The sequence below is a fragment of the Synchiropus splendidus genome, chromosome 6 (genome assembly GCF_027744825.2).
Source record: "Synchiropus splendidus isolate RoL2022-P1 chromosome 6, RoL_Sspl_1.0, whole genome shotgun sequence".
In the NCBI taxonomy this organism is placed as follows: Eukaryota; Metazoa; Chordata; class Actinopteri; order Syngnathiformes; family Callionymidae; genus Synchiropus; species Synchiropus splendidus.
The window spans coordinates 1,990,378-2,016,187 of NC_071339.1; the positions used below are offsets into that span (position 1 = coordinate 1,990,378).

Consider the following 25,810-nt stretch of genomic DNA (forward strand, 5'->3'; position numbering starts at 1 on the left):
AACTTTAAAAAAAAAAAAAAAAAAAAAAAAGTCCTGCATTAAAAACACTTCCATAGACATGATAACCACACACTTTGGCACAAAAATGATACTTCAGTTGTAGTATTTTTCTTTATTGCCACATTGTTCCCAGTACAATATCTGCCAGCAACATATTAAAATATATAGAGATACATGAAAATAGACATGAATCGAAGGACAGGGTTTAAAAGCACTTTGAAAATTATTACATTTCTTTCGTTGGACTAAAACTATACTTGTTTTTTTTTTACTTTATACAAACTAGATATGCATATAGAATATAAAGGATATACACTTATATACACTATTTAAAAAATGCTGGCCAACATCAACAATATCTATGATTTGTTACCAATCAATCACACAGATTGCAATAAATCACACAAAGTAGGACACAATCTCTTATCCTCTTACATTATTATGTTTTGCTGCTTATCAATTGCAAGACTTCATCTCCATATATCTATGCAACGTTTTTCCAAAGGCAAAGATGTTGTCATACATGTATGATTGAGGTCAAACAGGAAGACAGGAAAATACAAAACCTGTATTTTTTCTTTTTTGTTTTTGTACATCAAACACTCGGTTACACACCAGTGGTAGACTTAACTGACTCCACCTGCATACAGATACACAAAGGTAACCCAGTAGCTACACAACAAAAGACTAACGTGAAGATGTCCGTTGTGAAATGCTCCTCATTAAATGACATTGAGGACTTGTGACATAAACATGAAGCCAACTGCGAAATGGCCCGACGATACCACAGATGACAAAAACTATAAAGTATATGAATACAAAAGTCAGACACTTTGATTTGATTTAGAAACAGCAACTCCATCAATAGGACACACGTAACACACATAGGTAGTAAAATCAAAATAGAGTTGTTTTCTTACGTTGATGAATCTCCAACTGTGCATGTGATTTATTAGTCGTTTTCAAACCAACAAATGATCGCAGCGACTCACAAGAACAACAACTTTCATGTTATTTCAAGTAATGTTTGCAACAACATCCATATAGTTTACCTTGAATACACTTCTGTCATTTCAATAACTGGATTAATATATATATATATTTATATATAAAACTTTTATAAAAGCATTATGACTTTAAGTCACATCAGTTAAATCTGTTAATTCCTCATTGTTTTCTGCGTCGGTTTTTAGTGTCATCGCGGCCACAGGAAGTTGTGCTTATCACAGAAAGTGCTATTGCTAACTGTACTTCTAGGTCTGACCGTTTTTGAAACAGCAGATGGTGCTTTCGAAGGCAGAAATGTTTACAGACATACACCTGTCTAGTTAAGGTTCATGAGATGACCCTGTTTTAATTACTTTGACTTAAGCCATAGCCACAACTAATCCCTGCTCATAAATGAGTAACACTAAGGAGGAAAGCCTGACCTGTATCGTCCAATTCATGAGGTCACTAAAACAGCGTTTACTCTATACTTCATGCAGACAGAAAATAATCGAATGTATTCATTTCACATGATGTGCAGTTGACTACATATAGACAAATAGTTCTTCATAAGTCTGCTACGGCATATGTATTTTAGTCACCATTCTACGCAGCATTTACAAGTGGACAGACGCGTCCTCTCAGCAGCCGACATGTCATGTCGGTTCATCCTTCCTTCACAGGGCCACACTAGTAGGACAAGTGAGCATTCATGGTTTTGGACACTGACATTATTCTGCGTCGATCTGAAGCACCTCCCTACGATACCACCGCCGTGGATTCAGGTTGACACGCTACGTTCGCACTGTAAAACACGGAGGTGGAGGCAGCAGCTTCTGACTCTATTGTGCTCTAGGTTATGCTTTTCCAAGTGGAACAGAAATGCACAGAAAGTGTCCCAATATCCACGTGTGCGAGGCCTTAGCTTAAAATGCCATCTTTGATATCATTTAATCCTCACCTGAGTAGCATTTAACAGACAAAACATCTGCTTGTTGGCAAAATGGGCTGCCTAAGAGGGGCTCTTCTAAAAAGCAGCACTGGACTGGTGGTTTACTGGCCACTTGCACCCAGCAAGGCCTCTAATCTGCCCCTTTTCTTCACACCACCGCATCATAAAAGTCCTTTTAAACTCTCTCCCTCTTTGTAAAACAAACCATTATCATGAGTGGCCGCTCGCCCTGGCTGCTGCCTCAATGCTTGCTCTTGTTCGAGAACCCATTCCCGTCCCATTAAAGACAATATAGTGACAATGTGCAGTGATGTTAATCCGGCTTTTGTTTTTTTTTTCATGCCAATTCATATGCTGTCCATTCTGTTGAAAACTGAGAGTTGAGGATATGTATGAATCTGGCGACTTATCAAAGACGCACAGCCTCACTGGCCTGGATTTGTCCGTCACGTTGCGCCAGATGAACAGTACTATGAAATGTGATACTGGCATGGTTTGTGCCGAGGCTGAGCGATGCGATACACAAATGTGTGCAGCTGAGGTTTTTGAACGGGCATCTTTCAAACGTAACACAGCAGTAACAATACGACACAGGTCATATCAAGAACAGAAAACCTGAAACTGAAGAGGGTTGTTGTCTAGTGACCACTGCTGGCTTTGCTGGAGCCTGAGGTCCAGTCGATGATGATAAAGCTCAAGCTCATGATCATGAACAGAAAGCCAATCCCAGCAAAGCACGCGGCCTGAGGAGATCGAGAGATACAGACACGTAAGACAAAAACGGAGATTTTCAAATTGTACATGCAAAACACAAATAGTAGTAAAATATCAGGGCTATAGTATAACACTACTGATGTCTCTACCACACCTCAGTCCCTGCCATAGCATGGAAGTCATGACTCGAGCAGAGATGAAAGCGAGACGGTCTGTCACTGCTCAATCTGGCACCCCAGCCTGATTTGGCACCTGGAAGTGATGTTTACTGGGGAGCACATGCGCTCATGGTTGCACCTGATCTTAGATGAACATTTGACTATGGCGTGTTGGTAGCTGGTTTGCATTGCAAGATTATAGTTTTAATTATATTTTAGTAAATCCATGATGTGGAATTCCATCATTTATAGTCGCTTAGTTTGCACACACTGAAAATGTGTATATTTAATAGTTGAAAGTACTGTGATTCTGACGTACTCCTACAATACTCCTGCACTCTTGCAAGTCATGCACTGAAGCTCAGAGCTGCTGGCAGTGTCAACTAGTTTTGTATCAGTATCATGTTATTCCATGACAGTGATCAGCGGAACCAGCCGCCCACAATGTGGGGCAGGGCCAAGGTTCTGACGCTCTGGATGTTCTCCAGCGTACTGTAGCTTTTTCAGGCAGATGTGAGCATTCATTTCATACAATACTGGTGCAGATTCAAGACACGCAGAGAGAGTCGAAGCAGAAGATTCTGACACTGAGGACAGAAACAGACTGTCAAGTGAAATAATTTTATTCCCCTGAATGTGTCTTTCTGAAGGATTCTCCCCAGGATTTTCGCCCAGTGACGGTGGGGGGGAGAAGACAAAAGCAGTTGCATGTTGAACATCTTTCACGGTCCTCCTTAACGGTCTATCTTAAAAGGCAGAGTCCTCCTTGACTGAAGGAGTGCTGTCGTTTCAAGTCGCACTTTAATAAATGGCGATAAAACCGGCAGAAGACTCTCAGCATCGAGTGAAATCCTCTGCGCTGCTAAAGGACCGCTGAGAAGCCTGTCTTCTAAGTAACCTTGCAGGCACTTATCACACAACATGCTAGTGTCCCAGCAGGCAACTTGGAATTTACACACTACTTACCAGGATTTTAGGAACTGAGCGCATCGGCTCCTCTTCTTTGGGAACAATACGAATATAGAAGATGGCAGGGAAGATGAAGATAAGGCAGGGGGCCGATGTAGCACCTGAAAATGACACCAAACTGCTCAAAGTCTTGGTCACAAATTAACACAGAATTAAACACCATAACGCCACTACAACAGCTCTGTTCACTTATGAGTTTATCCTCTAAATGTGAAAATGAAACTGCATCCATCATCCATGGAAGAACCCTTCCTGTCTGACCGTATGTCCAGAGCTTTGTCCAGGGGACGGAGCATGCTGCTCTCTCTCCCTGCTGGTGTTGGGGAGGGCATGCACACGCACTTCTGTTCAGATGCTCTCTGTGAGGGCCATGCGTCTGAAAGTGCTCAAACCGCCTGTCACCCCACTGGCCGTAGACAGTTTCCAGACCTGGCTACTGATGACCCACTATGACGCCACTCTTAAAACACAAATGGTTCTGTCCACATACCAATGATCCCAAAGATGCCAAGAATATTGGGAGCAAAGATGACCAGCATGTTGATTAACGTGAGGAGGACCATGGCGATGGCGACGTGGCGTGGCCAGTTGAAGGTTTTATTGGGGAACATCATCTGCTGGATTGCCCTCCGCACCTGCCCAAACACGGATTCATACAGGAAAGGATTCAGGCTAAAATCAAATCATTCTGCGTCCAAAAGTGCTACAGAGTCAAATCAACCCTCTATATTCAACAGCATATGCTATTTAAAATGTAGCTTTTCTTCTTAGCGTTTTCTTCCTTGTACTGGAGATGAGAGGAGCAGTCACGTTTTACTTACAGGAAAGAGAACAATGGGCACAGTGAGAGTGACAGCAGTTAGGACAGCTACACGCACACACAAAATCAGTGTGTCATATGGGTCAATGCGACTGTAGGTGTGAAGCAGCTCAGCTTCCACTTCCCCTGGAGACAGAGACAGGAAGCAGGAGAAGAAATGGTGTACATCGAACATGTGTAAGCAAAGATTTGGCCGTTCAAAAGATGAGACAAAACAGTGGTAGGTTTGTCAACTTACTAAGACTGTGGGACAAATATGTTACCTAGATATATATATATATCAAATACATGTCAATTTGCTACCGCTAGAGGGAGACAAGTGTAAATAATAAATACTACATTTGATCTACATTTGGTCTAAGAAGGTCAAAGGTATTTTCTGAAATAGTAAACATCCGTATTAAGGGGGAGAAGAAAGGTTTCAGACACATTCAAACTGGGCCTCACCGTAGAAAGTAAGGTATCCAAAAAGAGCAGCCAGAAAGTACATGATGTACATGACTGCGATGGAGATGTTGGAAACGTGCTGCATCTTTTTCTTGCTGGGACTGAAATCAGAAGACATTCGATGAGCCTTGTGCCACACACCTGAGCAGACACCCAAATTCACATGACATCACTGCATTGTTGCTCCCCACCATTCACCTCAGGGGGAAACATGCTGAGGTGAAATACTCCAAAGCATGCCAGCAGTGCTACGTTAAAGCAGTGCACGTGACTTGGTCATGACCAGCCAAACCCAAACATACTTGCGCAGCTCTGTGTAGATGGGCAGGACCTCGGGGTGGCACACAAAGGCGAAGGCCAGGATGGGAATGGTGTAGGCCGTCTGAAAATGAACCCCAACATATCACCATAGATACAGCAATGCTACCCGGGACGTGTCACCACCAGCCTCACACTTAATTGCCCATTAGTCCCCGAGACACATGACAGAGAGCCTCTTGTGTGCCTCTGATTCATTTGCTCGAGCTTTGGATTCATAAGAATGCCTTGCTTGTAAGCTGCTAGGCAGCAGCAATGTGTTTAACAGCCTGGCTAATGTCGGGGAGGTTCAGGTTTTCTACGGAGGACTTTAAATCAGAAGCACAAGTCAGCAGGGATTAACGCCCTGAGAATACCGAACGTCTCGTGTCTCAGTCCATTCCTGATGAGGTGGGGAACACTGTGACTGCGAGTACCAATTACAAAAGTCCATCACGTCAGTTCTACTTAGGTGAGATCAAGAATGATTATACTTGTGCTAGATCTGTTATTCATCTTATCTTTAAGCTCTGCTTGAAGACAAGCTTGGCCAGCTGGACATGCCTGACTCCCTCTGCAGATGGATGACAGACTTCCTGACCAGCCGGAGTCAGCGTGTGCGGCTGGGGACGACTGTCTCCGACACTCGGACCCTCAACATCGGGTCTCCTCAGGGCTGTGTTCTCTCTCTAAGGCTCTTTTATTTTATTGTATTTTATTTTATTTTATTTTATTTTATTTTATTAACAGCACTTTATTTCAAAGCACTTTCCTAGTTGGTGGAACCCGCACTGACCATGGCAATAAATTCTATTCTGATTTTGAAGACTGTTTGAAGCAGGTATGAAAAATGAAAACTACTATATGGGTATTGGACAGTATAGTTAGACTATGTTTAGATTAGATATCGAGGAGGGGTGATGTCATAGACGGACTGTAACTTAAATTTGGCTTGTGTTCAGTTATGCTGGTCTTCAGCCATGATGCAGTCCAGCCTTTCTCACTGTGAAGACTATTAAACATAGTCCACACTTTTGAAGGTCCAGTGTGTCGACAAGTCTCACAAAACAGACCCAGGCAACAAGGCAATGGTCCCAAACTTTGGGCAGCCAGTAAAAACCAAGGCTCTCCAACGTGATTTTCAAGCTTATGAGAAACAGTAATACTCGATGTTCTTAACGCGCACTCTAATACTTACTTACTCGACTAACGCATTCTCTTCTGTTTGTGGATTTAAGAAGCAGAGATTTGCTCTCATCTCATCTCAAACGCCTCAAAGCGCTCATTGTTGCTGATCAACAGCTTGATCCTCTCACGGCTCTCTCTTCAAGTGTAGGGCAGTGCTTCAAACCAAGTGTGATTTTTCATGCTCGGATCCTGTGCCGTCACTGGCAGCATGCTGATGATGAGTGTGACGCAAGTGGGGAGCTGCCACCGCTCGAGGTGGGGGGGGGGGGGGGGGCTTGTGGTCTTGCAGTCTCAGACTGTGTGCCATGCATGAACCTACTTGTGAGTTGAGGTTAGCCATTTTGGGAATGCAAGCGGGATTGTCCTCCCCTCCGGTATCTGTGGCGCTGACATTCAGCACGCTGGCAGTGCCATTCATGGCAAAGTCCACAAATGGACATGGAATGTTAAACTTCTTGTAGATCACCTAAACAGAGAGGAGAGGTTACCGAAATATTCAGCCGAGGAAGTTCACTTGCATTTGTGTACAGTGTATGTGAGAGAGAAACCGTCGCCTGGATTGAAGCTCACACAGCGAAACTAGGTCAGAGATACAGTGACAATCAACACAGTCAGTCACCGCATCACCACGGCTCCCCTTCAGAGTAAAACATCTGTGGTTTAACGTTGAATACTGTATTGCATGTCACTGAATTTACCGCAATGAGGAAGAAGACCATGCAGCTGAGGGAGAAGCCACTGGTGTATCCAAGGTAGCCTGAAAACACACAAGTGCAGTCTTGTCATGCCACTGCTCCTCAGAAACAGCATACTGTATACTGCATTTGTTCACAATGTTTCCTGAGATGAGGCTCATCGCTGCTTCCACTGGCTCACTCCCTCTCAGTAGCAGATGTCGGTCAGAGGGTCACTTCCTTCCTACAAGTGTTGCCTTTCACTTTCTGCCATCTGCCTGCTTCCGTCACTCGTCCAAGCCCCGCAATTAAAACATATTGTGTGACACTTATCGCTATAGACCCTGCGACCTTTGCATGTGTGGCTCCAAAATAGCCACAACACAAATCGATCAAGGACAGACAGTTAGGTATTCAAAGTGTCTATGTCTGCTTCTGTATATTCAGATACTGACCAACCTAGTTGCACGTTCAAAACACAAACCTTGGATTCTGCTACTGCATATTTACACCACTGGAGGAATCACTATATTAAGGAATGACAAGCTGCGTTCGGGGACAGTAAATCGATAAATCACTCAAACACAAGTGAGGTTAGTATCTCTGTAGCTCACCAAGTTGTTTCATGAGCGCCAGTGGCAAAATGACACCAACAGATACGATGATCACCAGGTAGTTTCCATTCAGATACCATTCACTGTGAAGAGGCAAGAGGACAATAGATGGACACGTGTTAGTGTGGCAGCAAAACAGTCACTATGCAATCCAAGTTGGGTCTTCATTCATATTAAATACAGCAGTGTAGTCAAGTATAAAAGCTTTGTAATAGTTGTAATATTGATGTTTCCTCGCTTGTGTCAGGGTCCTGGGGCAACCTAGAACAGCACCACATCCGAAGAATGAAGTTGTCAAGTTTGTTGGCACTTAAATCCAGCTTCCCCCTCTTTCTGGATCTCTGACATTAGACCAGGTTAAAGAAACTGTGCTGTAAAAATGTCACGCTGGGTGGAACTATTTCAATTTTTTTGGTTATATTGCTCTCCACGGTGAACATTGTAAGGTGTGCTGATCGGGTATATGAGCTGTACAGTTGGTAAAGCCTCCATTCCGCTGAAACAGAAGGTCACTTGTGTCAAGTCTGAGGCACAACCACGTCCAGGGACAAAGTAAAAAAGCTATTTTTAGCTTGACCCAGTCGGGGGTGATTAATTCCTTGTCATCTCTCAGGTGCGAGGCCCTGCAGAGTTGCAGCATCTAATGGTCCAAAAGACACAAAAAGCATGCATGTGCAGGCTACAGCTTACGTCAACGCAGAATTCAAACGCGTCTGCGCATGGCTGTGTGGAACATTTCAGCCACACAGATCGACACATTCCCAAACACATCTTCACACGCCACATGACGTGACGCACACATACACGTGCAGCCACACTGGAATACAGCCTGCCATATTCTCTTTTGTCGTGATGCTCTCACGCCATCTGGCCCGGAGCACCGGCGTGTTAGTGGGTAACACAAGACAAGTATCGCACCATCACGGATGCCTGTAACAGGGCGCATAAGAAACAACAAAGAAGAAAACAACATTCAACACGGACACAAAATGATGAACGCAATTTATTGATTGGTTTAAATAATGCATTACAAGCCGTGATGAAGTGTTACACAGATAAGAATCTGTTCGTCTTGCATTTAAACATGCACTTAACACCAATAGTGTGGGAGAAAAGGGGAATGCGTGTTAAGAAGCATTATCACCTCAAGAGATAGGTTGCTGAGGATGCAGCAAGACTAGAGCTGAGAGTCGCTGCAACACAACACATAAGCTGTGTCTTGGCTTTGGTATGTCAGCTCAACTCAGAAGCGCAAGGTGAGTGATTCAGTCACTCACCTTGCTTTATTTCAGTGCAAATCAAATATATAACGTGAGTCACTGGGGAGAGAGGCTCCAGTTTGGATGCAGGATAATGTTTGGCACGAAAGACAAAATACATGCAGGGATTTTAATAATCTAAAAGCAGAATACTCGGTGTAGCTGAGCGATGGACACTGCGACTGAACGCAGAAGAGAAGAAGCCTCACACTTCCGAGGCTAAACTGACGACTCATGACTTCATTTAAAGAAGGTTGCATGAAGTGATAGGACTTAAAAAAAATGCCCGTGAAATAGTAATGACTCGGGGTCGTGAAGTGAGATTAAAAAAGACAATATTTGATACTTGAATGACCCTCGGTGCGTTCAAATAATCTGGACACAGAGCATGAAATCCCCAAGGATAATCTGTTATCACAGATGATTACTGAGTAAAGCCTTGAAAACAGAGCGCGGAAGGAAAAGCTGTCTGAAGCAGCTATATTCTGGTCACATTTGCCACCAGACACAACCTACTTGAATATTGTGGGAGGCAAGTCCCATAATCGCCATCAAAAATTTGCTGATCGTGCTTTTGTCATTTAACTTGCAGGAAGAGCTCTAAAGCCAAATCGGTGGCTGGAACTGGAATTGGTGTTCCTGCATAACGGTGCTGTAGATCTCAATGACCTCATGTACTGATACTCACGGTTCAAATATTGATACTGAGAGAAAAAAAAAATCAATATATAAAAGTTATGTAGCCCTACTCACCACAGGATCACATACACCCTGATATTCAAGGTCGTATGTGAGATTCAACTTCAATTTGTTCACTCTGGCTCCAAAGATTAAAATCATATCAATTCATCAGATGTTTTTAACACGTCCCACCCCTAAGAAATATGTAACATGCACTGAGAGATTGGAGATTTCTTTGGTCTTTTAAAAGAAGTCACTTATTTATTGTCCAATGAAGTGGATAAATAACACAAAATAAATTCTTACCTCCGAAAATCCATGGTCACACTCTTAAATAGGGAACATGTTACCATAAATGAAGTACTTATTAGCTCGTAATTGATCATTATAAAGTACTTATAGGTGTCTTGTTATGCTTGACTACATTTTAACCAGATTGTTCATCAAAAGTTCACCCTAACCTACATCATAGTTACTGATAATTGACAGTAATTACTTTATTAATAGTTACTGCATTCCCCAATCGGACCAACGTGACCAAATGCACATCATTGTAAAGTCCACCTATCAATCTCTGAGGGAACTCAGACATGAGGCCTATAATCCAGGGATCAAAGCAAGCTCCAGTCAGGAAACAAGCAAACTTATTGTCACAGCTTGACAGTTCCAGTACAGTAAACATTTGGCAGTTGCGGCTTCCTTGCTGTGCTTTTTAGGCCTGCGTACTTCATGGCTATTGGATGTTGATGTGGTTGATGCTTGGAAGTCACGCATTAATCCCCTAGTCTTCTCAAAGTAGAGTAAGAGTCACAGAGGTATGGTGACGCTCGGAGCAGTTTTGTCCTTCGTGGCCACCTGCACGTGACAGTGATATCCTACGGTTTACGTTTGCAGTCGGGGAGTCTTGCTGTGCTTAGATAGGAGAGTCTCTCTGTGGCAGTGCTGCTCTCCTGCTCTGGGGTCACTATCACAGCTGTTCTCGCGCCAGATGTTGAGAATATATCAGGCAGGCACGGCCTGACAGGACTGTGTTAGAGCTGAGGATCTCTCACACAAGAGGATGAACTGAAGCGCTGCCCACGTCTCACTCCTTCATTACAGAAACAGATATTCTCCACCTCAAACGTTAGCAAATATACATTTGGGATCAAATTGATTCTCTGATGATGAGTTGCAAGATAAACATTAGTCTCATGTCCGGAGGCAAAGGGTGCGTCTTTAGCTTATTTGACCATCTTATTAAAGCAATCATTTAAATATCCTTATGGGATTTGCTCAGTGCTTATGGAGGTTTTCAATCAAACAATATATTTAACCATATGTAACTACAGAAGTTGATGCTTATTGGTCTTTCTAAAGTAATGTTACAAGACTCCACAGACAGCACAATTATTAGTATATGTCCTAATATTATGAGTATATGTACTAATAATAGCGCTGCTACCAAATATAAGAATTGTAAAATAGAAAATATGTTTGAGAAATACGACTTCCATCATGACAGAAAGAATGAGTATCTGAGATACATGTACGAAAATAAATCACCCTGCATACATGATGAATTCAAACCCATTTAGTCATGTGCATCATAACATAAATCAGGTTTTAACACAGGTACGCAGTAATCCAAGCGGTTTAAAATACCTTGTTCGCCCTCAATGCTCACAACACAACTGCGCATCTACGGGCCACACATCAATCTGAGATGGGTTCCGTGTGTTACTGAATCATTCTGGTTTTACTCACCCAGCGGGTTTGTCCACTCGAAGAAAGGCCTGGATGACCAGAGGAAACTCGTACTTGACTATGTACAGGTAACTGGACATGGCTGCGACACAAAGAGAAAGCAGTAAGTCACGTAAAAATAGAGACATGGACACGTTAAAATTGGGGCAGATATTGTCAAATGGACTCAAAAGTTGTTGCAAATGTTGTGTAATGCCATTCAACGATCCGGCCCTATCTTGATCATTTCACTTCCGAAGGCATTTTGTGTGAGAGGGTGAATGTGATCTCACCTCCAATGTTCTGCAGCGTGATGGCGATACCTGCCGCCATCTTCCCAGGGGTCCCAAAAGCTCTGTAGCCAAGCTGCTCGTACGCACGAATACCTGAACCACAAATGGCACATGTAGGCAGCTAAACCTGTTCAGTCATCACTGTTTCCTAAAACAAGCGCAACACGCCTACCTACAATACCAGATGACTTCAGTAGTAGATGGATAGAATATGATGAGAGGCCGGCCACCACGGTGAGAAGCGTCCTGAAACAGAAAGATGGCCATTATTGCTGACGAGTTCAAAAGCGCAGCAACACCTCTTCAGCATCTGAACACTGGAGTTCAGCTGAGCAGCTATTTATGCAGCTGGGGAAGAGAAATGCATTTCCTGGGTGCAGGGAAAGATAAAGGTCTCAGTGTCATCTTTAGCTTTGATTATTCCTCCAGCTGAGTAACCAGGCTGCCCGGTTAGCCCCTGACACTCTGGGTATACACAAACACTGCACCAGATGGACTCTTTCAAAAGACCTCTCTCTCTCTGCTGATGAGCTGGACTGATAAGTGGAGGAAAGTCCTCCGCCGTTCACCACCCCATTCTCCAGATATACACTTTCATCCTCAAGTGATTCTTCTTTCAATGATCATGTCTTCAAAAGAATCTTCTTCTGCACTGCTGCAGTGAATCAGTGAGATCACTCCAGATGATGCTGCCATGATGTTGATGTTGCTGAGATGTATTTGTGTTGCACTGTGGCAAAGGTGCAAAACAATGTGCTACACTCTTCATAGAGTAAGAGTGTAACATCACAATGAATACCACAACAGATGGACGCAAGTGGGGATACACCGATACCAGTTGTTTCCTCAACATTCTGCTGATTTTCATTTTTCCTGGTCGACACCAAACACCAACGATCACATAACTTTTCCAGGTGGATGTAAACATAGCTACACTAATAGCCATTAATACTGTATACTGTAATTTATTCTGTTTGTGGATGCCACATTTCCCACTCATTTGCCTTTCCCTCCCTCCTTCTCTGTTTGGCTTCGAAACATATCATTCAACCGTTTGTTACAACTCTTGGCTGGTTAACACTTCAGTTCTTGTTCCCTTTTTGACCCAGGGCATTGTGGAAGAATGCAGGTCCTGACTTGAGTTGGAGGGTTTAGTCAGTGGAGTGGCAGTGGACAGAAAGAACGGCTGACAGCCAGACAGACTGACACACTTGGGCCAGTGTCGATCTGCACACAGCCTTCCAGCCCACTGCATTCCAAGATCCAGTCAGCTGAGCCGTCGCTTCCTCAGCCAATCTACACTGTCTGACATGAGACATTGAGCCAGAAGCAAAAGACAGCATTTTCAGAATGAGCTGGATCAGACGTGTTCCTCAACTGCTCCATCGTGAATCAATGGCCTTCCACACTATTTGATGAATATAAACGTGCCCTATCCAGCTTATTTCAGGAATCCGTATGATCACTGTAGCAAGGTTCTTTCAATCAAATTACGTGCTGGAGAAAATAGCTTTTGTGCAATATGATTTTACTGTTCCAACTGTTCAGAGTTTGAATGCATTCATCACACGATCACACTATAGTATTGATTTATTATTAATGTTTAGATTAAGGTTTGAACTTAAAATGGCGACACGATGTATGCTTCGTTTTAAAGTGACCAAAATGTATTATAAATGCAGGTAAATTATATTATATTTTCTGATTAGGTTACATACCTTTTCTAACAACTATTAAAACTAAGCTCTTCTAAAAGAAAGTTACTGTTTCCTAAGGATGTTTTCTCTGCACAAAACTGGAAATAGAGCAGCAAAACGACGTCTTTAGCTTCTCACGGAGTTTGTTTGTTTCTGTTGTCCTGGTTTTGTGGGGCTGCCACTGAGCCCTTTTATGTCGCTCCTTTGTTTCTATTAGGAGCACGAGTTCACAGGGGCATGGCTCGTACAAATCCACAGCCTGGAGAGAAATGTGGACCACAAACATCCCTTTGATCAACATCCAGCATTTAAACCTCAGCAGCAAGACTCATTGATATTAGCGGCCTGCGTCGTAAATGTTCAAGTGTTAAGTCCCAGCGGTGTGAATGATCACATCACACTGGAGAATTCATTTCAACCCTTGCCTGGCTCGGTGTCACTGACAGCAGGTTTAAGTGACACAGCTTCAGGTGGTTCAGAGGGCAGCTTTAAAAATTGCAGTCACACAACTCGGCTCAAATTAAGAAGCTTTCGGGGATACAAAGGAAAATCCTGTAGACATGACTGCTCCAAAAGAGCCGTTCCAGTCCCTGAATCATTATGTCCTCAGGAATTTTGCAAATATCGGATAATAACCACACTATTAAAAATGCATGTAATGGGGGAAAAAACCTTTTTAGAGCAATGGCCTTGGTTCAGAAGGTCATTGTGACATCGTAAAGCGCAAGGGAGAAGCAGAAGATCAGCAGAAAACCTGGTCGAGAAAGTGCTCGATGAGGCCGGAACGTGGGAGTTGAACAAACCTATAATAAATACAGTATGCACAATTGTATGACGCCATTTAAATGATATTTGAATGCATTGTGCTGCAGATGAATTAAAGGACAGACATAAAGGGACGTCACTTGTCAGTGAGAGATCATTTGCAGCACTCAGATTAACAAGGCAGAGGCGTCATGAAAAGGGACAAGTGGATGCTACATCTCAGCAAACAACGCCGCCTCATCCCACCGATGCCTGTCCAACATTACATCAGCTGATTTTCGTCTCAAACACCTCGCAGCACGCAATGTATCGTTCAAGTGACGCATTTTGTTGTTGTTGTTGCAACTGCACAATGAAAAATCGGTGTTTACCAGAGCGATAAATGTGGATTAACGTTCTAAAAATAGATGAAAACCGGGGTTTTTATTAATCCACTGTGAGTAATTTACTAAAACATTGCAATAATTTTGCATTAGTCTTTCATTTGTCCAAAGTGCAAATCACACAATAATAGTATTTTCAATTTGACGTTTGAATACATTTTCAGTGGCCTTGGGACCTTTAAATATAGTTGCCTGATTTATATTATAGACCTGGCTTTTATGTTTAGAACCTTAAAAAGTCAGAAAAAGCCAAGACGAGCCGCAAGTTACAACTTGTGTCTCTACTTTCTTTCTGTTTTAACTGTGTGTGGGGCTTTAATAATTTGGTTCATTTATTACAGACAAAAGCAGTGAATCAATGCAAATAATTATATAAAGTTTCTGTGTACATTCTGCAATGTGATGTCATAACCAAAGCATCCATGAGGAAGGATATTAACTGAGATGAATTACAAGTAACATATCATAATATTTATCATAAATCAGCTTCATTTTTAATCAAGTTCCACCCCTTGCTTTAGCACTAGAGCTGTCTTCAGTCATTCCCAGCCACCCAGAAGCTTTAGCGTGCACCTAGCCACAGCTCATCTCCGCCATCTTTCCAATGCACCCACATGGAAGTGTGCTAGAGAGAGGGCAGGAGGAGACCAGGGGAAGGACGCCAGGATGGAGGCCATGCTTGCTGTGGGATGGAGGAGACTGGACCGGCAGCAGAGGACTGGCAGGGAGGAGCATGGAGGTCCGGCAGAGGGGAAGTGTTGTGGTAGCCAGTAGGTCTGTGCCTGAACAGGACAGGACTGGAGAATTGAATGGCTGACAGCACTGTGACGCTGAATCCTCAGCACACAATAAATCTATTCTATAGACTGTTTTTAGGATCACATTTGTTGGCGCTGCATGTCACTCACCTATCAACGTCATGGTCAGTTCTATCACTCACTAAAGGTAAGGAGGAGATGTGGAAAGGCTTCAGGAGCAGCACATGACCAAAGTGAAATTCTATTTTTTCAGAACCTCTGTATGTTGATGATGTTATTTACAGAGAGCATCCACGGCCACCTTCGATGGCATGGCGCTAATGCTGCCACAAGCTGGTTATTTTCTGCATCTGTGAGCACAAACCCCTTATATTGATTGCCTTTTCAGAAAACAGTTCATCCGTGAGTCGTAGCAGTAGGTGCACTCACGCAAACACAGGATTATAACGCAATGATGAGCAACTTCTCATAGACATTGTCAGCGGTCAAAGGGAATTGTGCATTTATTCTACAATATTAATATTGTTGGAATTGCTTGTGCTGCTAATAAAGAAGTTATTTACAGGTGGAGGAATGCTGAGTGAAGAGAGTGTGGTTGAGTGTGCGTGAGAAAGTGAGAAGTTACAGGTGCAGCACAACGGCGGGAGTCAAGCACACGGGAGGCCTGAGCAGACACTGTAACTCATTACAGGGTGCAAGGTCAGACGCAGGAGGCTGGACAGTGCCATCTTCTCCAGGGCTGGAAGGAGCTGGACCAGATAAGAGCGGCCTGGGTCCGGAGGAGGGGAGCGTGCCTGGTGGTCGTTGCCATGGTTACGTGGGAGCCGCGGCGTCAACAGCTGAGGACCAATCAGACGAGGACGGCGCCCACGTGGAGAAACTTTTGTTCTCCTCAGATAGTTTTTTGTCGCTCTACTGGACTACTGTTAAGGCTAAGTGAGATGTAGTTGCTGACCCAGAATTCTGCTTATGTATCAGACTCCTCTGTCAGGAATACATTTCTTGGTTCTTGGTTGTTCTCACGAGTAAACGGATGTGCGGGAGATACACGGGAGACATGAGCTATGTCACAAATTTACAGAGAAATTGAAATTCAACTTACAAAAAGAGCAGCACGCCAGTGTTGGCCATTGCATATGCGAGTCCCAGAATTCCGCTGCCCATGATGGCGTTTCCCAGGTTGAACACTGACATCCCAAACGAGGTTTTTCCTTCAAACTGTGAAAGAACAGAAGCAATAAAGTGAAGTGCCATGCATTCTATTGATGAATTACACATTGTCACAAGCCTCATGCTTACATCTGTGAATGTTGTCGTTTTCTTATCCTCCAGAAACTCCTGACCTTCAGTTAAACCGCCATCATTATTGGCCATTCTGTTGGGACTTCAATGGAGGAGAGGAATACATGAGGACACAGAGGAAAAACAAGTGTTGACCCAAGATTGGTATTCGCTCGACACAGGGAGACACTTTTGAACAGGGAGCACAATTAAAAATACCTTGAATCCTGGGCACTATTGGACACATTCACCATCCACAGTGAGCACAAAGTAGAAAAACAATGAAATTATCATAAGGTCTGCATGATGTAATTAGACAGCCCACTGCCAAACTGCAGCAAAAGATCAAATGTAATGAGTTTTGCACTACATCTGGCAGCATTAAATGTCTACCAACAGTAACATCACAGGTAACATAGCAGTCACAGACATATGGGAGTATTCCGTCTATGTATACAGTGTTCATGGCTCGAATATGAATACGGAAAAAGCCTCTTGGAATGGGCTGATTGACTGCCTTAAACTGCACGAACAAAAACAGGAGTAAAATTCATCTCAACCAAAAAATGTAGCTGATGACTCACTTTTCAGCGTCATCTGCTGTTTTGGCCGACGCTGTGATCTCTTCTCCTGCATCGTGTCCTTTCCCATTAGGGATGGCATTGCCCTCAGCAGGGGCACTTTCCAAAGTCTCTGCTGGCGTGTCCTCACTCATTCTTCTGTTCTTCTCCGCCTGAGCGTAAGGATGCGCTCAATGAAAATGCCAGGCCTTTGAAGCTTGTTGAATGCTCCTGTAGGGATCTACGGGATGAGAACATTAAGGCAATTAGTGTTTTTAATAAGTAGCGATAACCAGGATATTCTTCTGTTTTTCTCTGTAAATATATATTCTCCTATTTCCTATTGAAAGTCTCTATAGGAAACAAATTCCCTGCATGTTAAACACACTTGGCAATGAAGCTGATCCTGAAGGCTAAAATACAAATATGTGACTCAGAATTGATGTGTGTATATAATACCATTTGGAATCAAATAATAGAAAAACGCTAACGTATAATGTTGGCTTCATGTGAAAGCTCAGCAGTACAGCTCACTGTGGATTTTTACTGTCTCATTGCCGTCTGTCACAGTTTCCTGAGTGCAGGTCCAAGGTTGCACTACAGGGGCACGAGGTCATGCCCTCTTCTTGCCCGCAGCGTTCTGACTCACAACAGCAGCGAGTGCTGCGTGTTGGAGATGTTCCCAAAACAAACGATCATTTGGCTGCAAGCTTAAGTGTGGTGAATAAACTAAACGCTCCTTGTGTCACTGTACGCTGGACTGCAGAAAGAGCAAGGAGGTATAGAAGTTTTATATGCTTGAAATGTGAAAAATTGCAGGTGTTTACATCATAACACCTGATGATCTAGAACAGTGATTCTTAACCATAGGGCCGGGGCCCATGCTTGAGCCGCAAGCGCCTCCTTGAGGGCCACAAAAAGTTTTTTTGTTTTACACCTTCGAGAGCCTCAGTTTGAATCCCTGAGCCACGTATGGTGGCAGTAGTGAGTCAGTGAACTGACTTGACAGCTGCAAATCTGTGATAGTGACCAACTATGGAGAGGTTCTTGGAAAGAGAAAGTGATGCCACCACGCCAACAGTAAAAACTGTTCATGAAAGCAACTGCTGAAGCAGTTTTGAAAAGTAATTAGAACATTTTATAGCGATAGTTTCATTTCCAAATTATTGATATCTTCTTTGGAGTTTAAATAAAAGGTATGATTTATATTTTATGATATTTAGACATGGTTTTACCATATGTATCTTATCCAGAATTTGTTTGCATCAAGTATATTCTTTTTTTCTTTAGTCAATTGGATGAACATGACTTGCACCTGCTTCTGCTGCTGTTGGACTTTTCCATGACAAAGAAATATCTTTGCGATGATCACATGGTTTCATGTCACTTCACAAGAGTAGATCTCAAAGATTAACTAGTTTTGCAGCTTAAATAACCAAAGGTGTTTAAAATGTTTGGCAGTCGTTAATGTGCTGAATGACTGAGATAGGAAATAAATGTGTTTACATTCCCACCTCAATAAATTCAAGTTTATTTCTATTTAGTCTGTATGTGTTTTTGTTTTGTTTTACAAAAAAAAAAATACATTTGGTCCTGAAGTCAGTGACAAGAGTATGAAATAAAAACAAATCAGAGATATTATTTTGAGGCCATATTGTTCAGACCTACATACTTGGATTTGTCAAACATCTGATTCACGCAGATGACGCTATGGGCAACAAGACACAATTGGGACTATTGACCCCACTGAGAGGAGTTGAGCCAATTGTCCAATCCATCAAAGCAGCAAGGAAGCGGCCATATGTGGAGGTTTTGCAAACTTCGGGCTTAGTTGTCACATTAACAGAGAGACGTAGAGAAACAGGAAGCCAATCTGTTATTGAATTCGGCCACACAAGGATTGACGTCAATACGCTCCTTCCTTGGTGCTTTGGTGTCTTAGCTGGCCCGCTGGGCTGTGAGGCCCAAAAAGAGAAGGCCTTGTGACTTGTATCTCCTGGACGCAGTCGACTGCAGCCCGTATCTGGCGAGCTGTGAATGACCATCTATACCCTGCAGCATAAACAAGGGTGGCTGTGATGGAGAGCCGGCTGGGGGTCACACCCTGACAAACGAGTGAACCCCCAACACTGACATGTGAAGAGAAGAACCAGCTAGGACCAGCTACAAACCAGTTCTTGCTCTCTTTGTCTCGCTACTTTCTTGCTTGTCACTTTTCCTTTTTATTGAAAGGGGCTCAGGGTGGAAACAATGCTTAGGGCTTTCTGTGCAACCATTCCTGGCAGCCACTCAAATTTGTCCCTGGGACTTGATGCACTCCACTGCCTTCTATGACGCTGAGCTCTGTGCCATCGTGTCACAGCCCAGCAGATGCACCACGAGGTGCCTTATTTCTTGACTTCACCTCAGAAGATCGGTAGACCTGGATCACTAACCATCCTTCCTTGAACCCTGCAGCCCAGCAAGGATTCTCTGTGTCTCTGGGTGAAGCCCAGGCAACGTGGCTGGGCAGCAAAGCACATTGCACAATAGTGCATGTCGTGCGGTATCCTGGGAACCAGTTGGAGAACAGGAGCACTATTGTGCCAGGCATCATTATACTGCCTGGGTCCCCTTGGCTGCAGTTCGTCAGTCCACTCGAGAGGCTGAAAAGGTATTTCACTGGGCTCCAATTAAAATGACGCCACCTTGGACTGAGCAAAGGCCAGTATCCCCTCTTCATGCACAGTTGTGGAAGAGTTGCTGACAGTGGCAGTGGCCCAGCTGGAGCCTCTCAGAATGGACAAATGGCTGCGCAGAACAGTTCGCTACTCACATTGTCTCCAGATCTAGTGGAGATGGGGAGTTTGTCTTGAACAATGCATAATGATCTGATCCGGTATATGGACTTTCTTTGAACAATAAGGCTTGTTATGCCACCATACACCCACGTGAGGTTATTAAAACCTGCCAGTACATCAAAAATCAGCCAACTGCAGACCTTCAAGGCCAACTGTGGGACCAGACACGCATCATTTTGCGGATGCTCTGTGATGAACTTTGTATTGATTGTCTGCGTTGCGGACTAACTCATGTGGTGTAGGTCGACATAGAAGGAAGAAGTTCAGAAACTATTATTTTTGTAGTAACTAAATGGCAGGAACACAACCTTTGCTTTCGGAACAAACAACATCTGAAAATGGAGGCAAAGATGGCAGCAGCTGAACGCAAACAAGTGGATGCATGCAGATTTTATGGATTAGAAAATGGACACGGCACAGACAAAATGTGTAAAGCAAGAGTGAAATACTGCAGGGCAGCACCTCTTGCATTCTCACCCTGGATACCAAGAAGAGGAATCCGCTGGTTGCTTCTGCTGACAAGCAAGCAACACGCTACTGAATGACCCAACAAAACACTTCCACGCAGCTCTGGAAGGAAGAAGTTGACCAGCTCCTCCTCTTTAATGATGAAACTATTTGAAAAACTGAAAAGAAAATCATGGGGAAAACTGAACATCTCGTGGGAGGTTACAATCCTGATGACAACAGAGACAGTAAAGACTGTAGTGATGACTGTAGCCACATGTTTGCCACTAAATAAACGAAAATATGTGTACCTTTGAAGAGAATGATAGTGTTCCTTATTCCTGTTGGTTTCATGGGTCCTGGGGGGGTATTGGCCCTCAATAAATAATGATTGATATGAATTGCCTTGGTTTCAACAGTTCAGCTGTACTAACAAATAAACATGCCTTTTTTTAAAAAATAAATAAATAAAGAGCAACCACAAAATAAGTAAAAAGTTCATCATTGAACCATAAAATTGTGAAGTACCTAGATGGCACACGCCTCTCAGACTCACCGATAATAACACATAAACAAAGTTGATAAAAGATGATCACAACTTCAGAGGGACTAAATGAATGTTTCAAAGGCAGAAGCCAAGATTGAACGTGTTCAGGACATCATTCAAGACACCGTGAGTATCTGCGACTCAGCTTGTTCCCTCTGACGCCAGTGGTTCTGCTGACAGACGTCATCCTGCCAGCACTTCCTCTCATCTCTATTCCCACTAACACTTCATATATTCTTCTGTGCCTGGTGCTATTCTCAAATAAAGGAGCATGAGCCTTCGTGCGTGCGTGTGCGTGTGCGTGTGTGTAATCTCACTTATCACTTCCCTCGGCACTAGATGACACTCTCACATGACCACACTCAACTAAGCCCACTTGATGAAAGTCTCATCTTCTCGTTATCAGAAGCTTCGGCTTCACTCTGGTGTTTGATTCTTCTCCTCCTGTTTTTTTCTTTCTCACACACAAGTAGTTGATGGTTAAACTGACAGCAAATCAAGGCACACCGTAGAGCAACGACTCCCATTCATACAGAGGGTCAGGTTTGGATATCAGCTGTTTCGTCTCCATGGCAACTTGCTGGTCTGACGTGATTTTGATCCTCACATACAAGACTGTCAGAATATAATTCAGTGTAGAAGGAACATCTACACAACACGTGTTCTTATGGAAATACTGAAATACGGTCAGGATGAAACGCCTTCAGTCTCTCCATACATCCTTGCTGCGGGGTTAAAAATAGACTCCCAGCAGTCAGTAGACCTACTATTATACAAAGCTGTGTGTTGCTACCATGTCAGTGAATGTGTCGGCTGGCTCACATACACTCAGTGTATGGCGCTTTCACATCATCATCTCTTCCACTCACTACACCCCCCTGCCATTAGAAAACAGGAAGAAGACCAGATTAGCTCCCGACAGAAGGGTTTATCCGCTGGCTTTTTACGCTCAAATCCACAGCCACATTGTAAACCATTTTATTCATCTTATCTACTATTAATGGAGGAAAACAAAATCAAGCACACAAACAGCATCTAAATCTTGGATTGAATAATAAAATTATGGTAAAACATACCAATACTATGGTAAATACGTAATAATGCAACTGATTTTTAAAATCTTTTTATTTGTATTTTATGTTTTCAGTCTTGAAATACGTTACAGCACAGAAAATACATCCTGATGACAAACGACACATTCATATCTCTGAGCAAGTTTGCCAGTCATCACAAATGATAGTTTCTTCAAAAGCATGTCACAACAGCAAATTGGGGCTAAATCCTCAAAAGCACTGATGCGTCCAGCTTCTTTTAAAAGGAGTGTGTGACTCACCAGTGTGTGTGAGCTGGAGCTTTGTGAGTCAGAGAAAATGTGATTTATTTATAGCATGACACGACTCTTCCTGTCACTCTGGCTCGAAAGTGTGGACACTCCAAAATCTGGCAGCCGCGACAGCGACAACATCGGAGTCAAGGTACAGTCAGCAGTCTTGTGATAGATGAAAGTGAATGGTGGCAATTATTACCAGGATCCAGAAGCGTCCAAAAATGTGGTAAAATTGCTCAATATAAGTTGCGCATGAGATAAAAAGTCGTGGTGAAGTTAAGTCTCTAATCTTGACTTCAATAGACATGACTCAGTTTGACGTAAATCAGGTTCAAAGCTTCTCAAACTATACCGTGAGTCAGTACAGAAAGGGGCCACAGCTTGTCATTTCTCATCCAAAATGGCTGAAAACCATCTCAAAGCTGACTCTGACAACATGCATTCACAATAAACACTGACTTACAGTACATTCCATTTGATTGTAGTCAACATTCAAGGCAAATTTTCCGGCTCAATAAAGAAAACTTTAACTTATTGTAACTTTTCTGTAAGTGTAACTCCTCCAATTACACTGCCAACAAAGTCATATTGAAGGGTTAATTTTGTAATAACTTGAAGTTACAATCGTATTTTTTTCTTTTCTTGAGGAAATGCTCACGGAAACAAGTTTATAATCACATTTCTTTTCAATAAACCTGAACCTACAGCAGGTTTGCAGAATAGCAGAGACTTGAAACACTGTTTGCGAGTCACAGTGAGTCATGTGTTAAAGTTAAGGGTAAACTCAGATCTCTAAACCAGGGAGCCACCAAACTATTGGGATAGCACTCGCATGACTTATAAAACTAGCTTAGGTCATGATGGAGGACAAAACATATCGATGTGACCCCTTGGAAGAGAAATGTTCGCTATTATATTATTGATTGAAGAATAGGATGCAATCTGCTAGCTGTTGCATAATCTTCAATCTGCCCCGGTAATGAGGCCCAAAACAAGGCTCCACTCTCTCACTTTTTTCCTTCTTATCACATGCAATGGTCGAATGAGAAAGGAAGTGCATCATGTGGAGGAATGAACGCAGCCAGCTGGAAGTACAACTCTCACAGCGAGCGACCACCGTAGTGGATGTTACACTGCTGACTCTGTCACATGCCACAAGAGCGTGGAACTCCAAATCTCGGAGTGCAGTAAGCGGGCTGCGGCTCTAAGCCGCTCAGACAAGGGCCTAATGAATGGCCCAACACTGGATAATGAGGGACGAATGCAGCCCAAGCTTCAGAAGACTGAGGAATAATGACAGGCGGATGACAGGGCTATATAGCTATTCTCCCACCCTGAACAAGGTCACTCTAATCCAGAGGCTCATGCAACCAGTTACGTTGTAACTATCGACGGTGAAACTGAGAGTGTAACTAACAATACAAGAGTTGATGTGATGCTTTGTTTGGTCAGCAAACACTGTGATGAGAGACACTCCAAATCATGAAGCACTGGGCACCTGATTCACTTATTCAACACACAAATCACTCACGCTGTTTCATTCGTTGAAAAACACTGGCAGCACAAGTTCAAGGGGGGTGATATGCAAAGGATTAAACCAGTTTGACCACATGGAGACCAAAAATCTTCATCACGATCTTCTGGTTTAATACACTTGACAATGTCACAGTGGGGAGTTTCTTTCCATTCTCAGTGGGAAACAATGAACTCTTATGGCTGAACAATCCCTCCATGTTTTCTTTTCATTCCCACAAGGCTAAACCCAAAACTGAAACAGGATAAGAAAATAGTTCACATGAATGCAGGACTTTGATCAAACTAAGGAGCCGGGGAGCAGGTGTAGAGCCACACTGAAAGCCACAGATCATCTACACACATCTTTATCACTGGATGAAGCAAGTCAAAAAATATCAAAATTCCACAAACATAACAGCAGCGACTAAATGTCCAAATGCAGGCTGATCTGGAAAAGTGACGGATGAAAAGCAATAGAGAGGAGTAGCGCATTCATAACGGCAGAAGGGGCAGCGGACCAGACGTGCACGCTCATCTGTCAGGTCCAGCGGTCACCTGCACCTGCCTCATGCCCTTCAGAAGTGATCTCACTGATCAAACGACTGGTTGCCTGCCACCGGTGCCAAAAACTAAAGCTGCTCTACACACACGCAAAGACAGCCATCACAGCCATTTCTAGTCATTGAGGAGTGAATGGGAACAGATTTAATAAACACATGTTTTGCTTTTGCACTACAGCTCTTGGTTATCTCCAATTCCAACTGCGAGCTTGAAAAGTTGAGCTCTAGTCACCAGAATGTTTACAACATGTAAACATTGATCATATATTTGTGACAATATATGATTTTTTTTCTTTTTCAGTCAGAAAATTTTCAGTCAAATCTTAAGACTTAGGCTGGCACATGCAACTGTTGGGGAAAAACTCAAGCCAAATGTCAACTGTAGCAAAATGTAAAACAAAATCTCAGTACCAGTATCATACCAGCATTATATCGTATTATTGTTGCACAACACATACGCCTGGCTGCTTATGCATTAACTATTATTGTTATCTTTGAAGATCTCTTCAACTGAGTATTAAATACCACCCACTGTCCATGAACAAATTGGATGAGTGTCAGTGATGTTGTCCTGAAATTACTGAAATTAATTCTGAGGAAAATTGTTGACTTTATGTCACGTGGCAGGTCAACTTTTATTTATTGATAAATGTTGATAAAAGGCCCTCAAGAATGAAGAACTTGCCTTACGAATTGCCATGAGGCTTAAATGCATCTTCTTTAGTAACAGTGACAGTCGGACAAATGTGGTCATTTTCCAACATCAGCATCGCACCATCCAAAACGTCCCTACAGCAGCAGACGAAACACGTCGCTCCAGCTGATGCCACTGTCGGTGACGGGTGCATGTGGCCCGGGGAAATAAAAGCTAGCGCGGTTAAAAATAGAAATGTAACCTCGGCTCAAGCGCAGATGATATTATCTGGTGACCGAGTTCTCGGTGCGAGCACGGCGGCGCGGGCAATGACATTGGAAGAGTCAGCGGCAGGTGCGCGTGTGTTGATGGTGCCCGCATGAACAAAGAGCCTCGTCCTGCTGTGGCTCGTTCACATTCACGATACGGTGTCTCACCGGAGATGGGTCCGGTCCTCCGCCAACTCCAAATAGCTCCACACGGCTCTGCTGCGTCCGTCCCGCGTCCTCCTCCGTCTCTCATGTGTTTCCCACTCAGTTCTTCTGGAAATCTTCTCCAAAGTGGGACGTGAAACGCGCGCCAAGGTTCCGCCTCTCGCACGGAAAGCCACTCCAATCAAATGCGCGTCGTGTGTTTCACGCGCGGGGGGACGCCGCGGAGCACCGCCACCTGACGCCGCGTCAGTCGCCTGTGGATGGATGGCGCCGGATGAGGTATT

The 25,810-nt window shown here is 43.3% G+C and overlaps 1 protein-coding gene across 2 annotated transcripts; it reads right to left on the reverse strand.

The window, feature by feature from the left end:
* Positions 1-97: 97 nt before the first annotated feature.
* LOC128760379 (sodium-coupled neutral amino acid transporter 3-like) lies at positions 98-25,810 on the reverse strand. Of its 2 annotated transcripts, XM_053867770.1 has the most exons (17): positions 25,530-25,810; positions 17,247-17,463; positions 16,882-16,896; positions 16,681-16,765; positions 16,484-16,599; positions 11,951-12,024; positions 11,779-11,871; positions 11,507-11,588; positions 7,821-7,903; positions 7,231-7,289; positions 6,852-6,998; positions 5,350-5,429; positions 5,048-5,148; positions 4,602-4,726; positions 4,271-4,415; positions 3,778-3,881; positions 98-2,682 (listed from the first exon to the last, which is right to left on the reverse strand). In XM_053867770.1, exons 2-17 carry the CDS (start codon positions 17,375-17,377, stop codon positions 2,578-2,580), a joined length of 1,545 nt encoding a protein of 514 aa, XP_053723745.1. In that variant the 5' UTR covers positions 17,378-17,463; positions 25,530-25,810; the 3' UTR covers positions 98-2,577. The 2 variants fall into 2 exon arrangements, with proteins under 2 accessions (XP_053723745.1, XP_053723746.1); XM_053867771.1 differs by lacking the exon at positions 16,882-16,896 and having other exon boundaries at positions 25,530-25,809.